This window comes from Artibeus jamaicensis, unplaced genomic scaffold (genome assembly GCF_021234435.1).
Source record: "Artibeus jamaicensis isolate MK-2021 breed Jamaican fruit bat unplaced genomic scaffold, CSHL_Jam_final scaffold_1964, whole genome shotgun sequence".
NCBI classification, from domain to species: Eukaryota; Metazoa; Chordata; class Mammalia; order Chiroptera; family Phyllostomidae; genus Artibeus; species Artibeus jamaicensis.
This window is the reverse complement of record NW_026522030.1, coordinates 20984033-20986793: the sequence shown is the minus strand read 5'-3', so window position 1 is coordinate 20986793 and position 2761 is coordinate 20984033. Positions and strand designations below refer to the sequence as shown.

The 2761-nt window shown below is 47.6% G+C and overlaps 1 protein-coding gene across 1 annotated transcript; it reads right to left on the bottom strand.

The window, feature by feature from the left end:
- Positions 1 to 257: 257 nt before the first annotated feature.
- On the bottom strand, positions 258 to 1216 carry LOC119048775 (olfactory receptor 2S2-like). The gene is given in 2 exon segments (XM_037144552.2): positions 258 to 703; positions 706 to 1216. Coding segments are annotated over 2 exon segments (957 nt in total).
- Positions 1217 to 2761: the final 1545 nt, after the last annotated feature.

Below are 2761 nucleotides of genomic sequence, written 5' to 3'. Positions count from 1 at the left end.
TCCTGTCTCCCTGGTTTTAACACGTACTCAGAATGACTTCATACATTTGGTTTGGGTGTTATTGTCCGGCATCTGTTGAAGCTGTCACACAAATGGCCAAAATTTAGGATATACACCCTGAAAAGTGAAGCATTCCCTGAAAATAAACTTAGCAGCAAGAAACCATTCCGGTTAACCTGACTTGGCTTTCAATGGCAGCTAGAATGACAGGAGCCCTTACTTCACAGGCGTGAGAGCAGCGGAGGACCCTTCCTACATCACTGGCTGACCACTTTCCAAGTTACAAGGTTCCTCACAGCAGCCTTCACGTCCTTGTTCCTCAGGCTGTAGATGATGGGGTTGAGCATGGGGGTCACCACCCCATAGAAGAGGGAGATGAGTTTGTCTGAAAGGTCCTGTCTCTCTGCTCCCAGTGGGTCCTTGGATTTGGGTTTCCCATACATGAAAAATAAGGTCCCGTAGAAGATGACCACGACCGTGAGGTGGGCAGAGCAGGTGGAGAAGGCCTTTTTCCTCCCCTCGGCTGCGGGGACCCTCAGGATGGTGGTAATGATGAACACATAGGAGAAAGAGATGAACAGAACTGGGGCTCCTAAGAAGATCACATTCGTTACCCCCATGCTGATCACGTTGATGGAGATGTCAGCACAGGCCAACTTCAGGACAGCCAGGATCTCACAGGTGAAGTGGTTGATGATGTTGTCCCACAGAAGGGCAGCTGAATTGTCAAGATCGTGTGCACCACAGAAGCAGCACCACCAATAGCCCAGGAGCTGGCAGCCATGGGCACATAGGCAGCCTTGCTCATGACCATGGGGTACCTCAGGGGGTTGCAGATGGCCACATAGTGATCAAATGCCATCATGCTCAGGAGCACACACTCTGTGGCCCCCATGGCAAAGGAGAGGAACATCTGCACAGCACAGGCTGAGAAGGAGATGGTTTGCCTGGGGGTCAGGAAGCCATCTAGGACCAGAGGGACAGAGGAGGTGGTGTAGCAGATGTCCAGGAAGGAGAGGTTCCCCAGGAAGAAGTACATGGGTGTGTGAAGGCGGGAGTCAAGGATGGTCACCAGGATGAGGACCCCATTGCCCAGCAGGACCACCAGGTACATCAGCAGGATGAGCACAAAGAACGTCTTCTCCAGTGTTGGGTGGGCGGAGACGCCCAGGAGAATGAATTGTACCATGGAGGATGTCTGATTGTGTTTTTTCATGTGATGTATTTTTCTATGTGATGTCTCCTCTGTCATCAGCAAAGTATGAAGCAGTACATCAGGCTTACCAGAGAGGAGTCCCAGCCATCTGGTGTGCGTGGAAGTCCCTGCTGCCCGATAGGAGACCATATGTGTGTGAGAGAAACATAAGTGAAAGAGGCGGTAGGGGTGTCATTGGCTCTTATTGCTGAGACGGTCAGAGCTGGTACCAAACTTACAGAGGCAGGACTTGAACCCAATAGAGCTAATCCCCAGTCAAGGAAGGCTTTTCTTCTGCATTATGTTTAACAGCTGGAAAATGCTATGAATTATTTCTTTTTAATGTAAAGTACTGAAATGTCATTTGATCTGAGCTTCCTGAGCTCTTCGGAGGAGTAAACTCCAAGCTGAGCCAATTAGAACTAGCAAACTTTCAAGCCTCTTTAAACTTTAACTGCATTTGGAAGGAACCCGTGTAAAAGTGTTAATCCACATCCAGGCAGAAAGAGGCCTAACTAAAGGCTCAGCCATAGGAAGGATTACTTCTTAAATCGGCCTGCCAGCAGGACACAAATGTGACTGCTCTCCGGGCGCTGGGACCTGCTGGCTGATAGCAGTACAGGGGAGGAGCTTTACGAAGTCAACATGAGGATTAACTGGAGGGATTGAATCCACACAACTATGCACCTTACCGACCAGTTACCTCAATTATATATTAATCACCACACTGACCACAACTATCGGCTATTAGGGGATATGGCATTAACTTATAATCCATCTCACAAAGGAATTTTTTCTTCGTCTTTTTATATTTATATTTTAGTCTTGTGTGGTGTTGTGGCTCTCTGACCCCATTCTTTGTTCCATACAGATGGCATTTAGGAAGACCTGGATGCCTTTGTGTAGAGGGTTGCTAGTCTTTTACCTGAATTGCCCAGTTCCTGAATTCAGAATCCTCACTGATAGTACTTCTATAGCTCCTTCTGAATTTCAATGGTGTGTGTGTGTGTGTGTGTGTGTGTGTGAGAGAGAGAGAGAGAGAGAGGGTGAGTGGGTGGATGATGGAAGACGAGTGGTTAATATTTAATGAGCATTTACTTCATGTCATATTCTTTGAAACATCCCATGGCAAAGGTACTATCATTCAAGTTTTATAAATGAAGTAACCAAAGCTCAGAGGAGCTAAAGATTTTGCTCTGTGGGATTGAATGACAAAGCTGGTGTTGAATTGCAGGTCCCAATTCTGAGTTATTTCTATCAAACAGCTGCCTCACTCTTTAACACTCAGATTTTTGAAAGGTTTTCTCTCTCCAATACCAGCTCCACATGTTCTCGAATCTGTCTCATGGTTTGTCCAGCACACTGTCGCTTTACTCATGGTGGAGAGTGAATGTCAGATGTGCCGTCAGGCAGTGCAGCTCCTGCCCTGAACTGAACCCAAGGTTTCTCAGCCTCAACACTGTTGACACTTTTGGCTGCAGAACTCCTGATCGTGGGGAGCTGTCATGTGCATTGCAGGGTATTGCAGCATCCTTGGCCTCTGCCCACCAGTTGCCAGTAGTACCT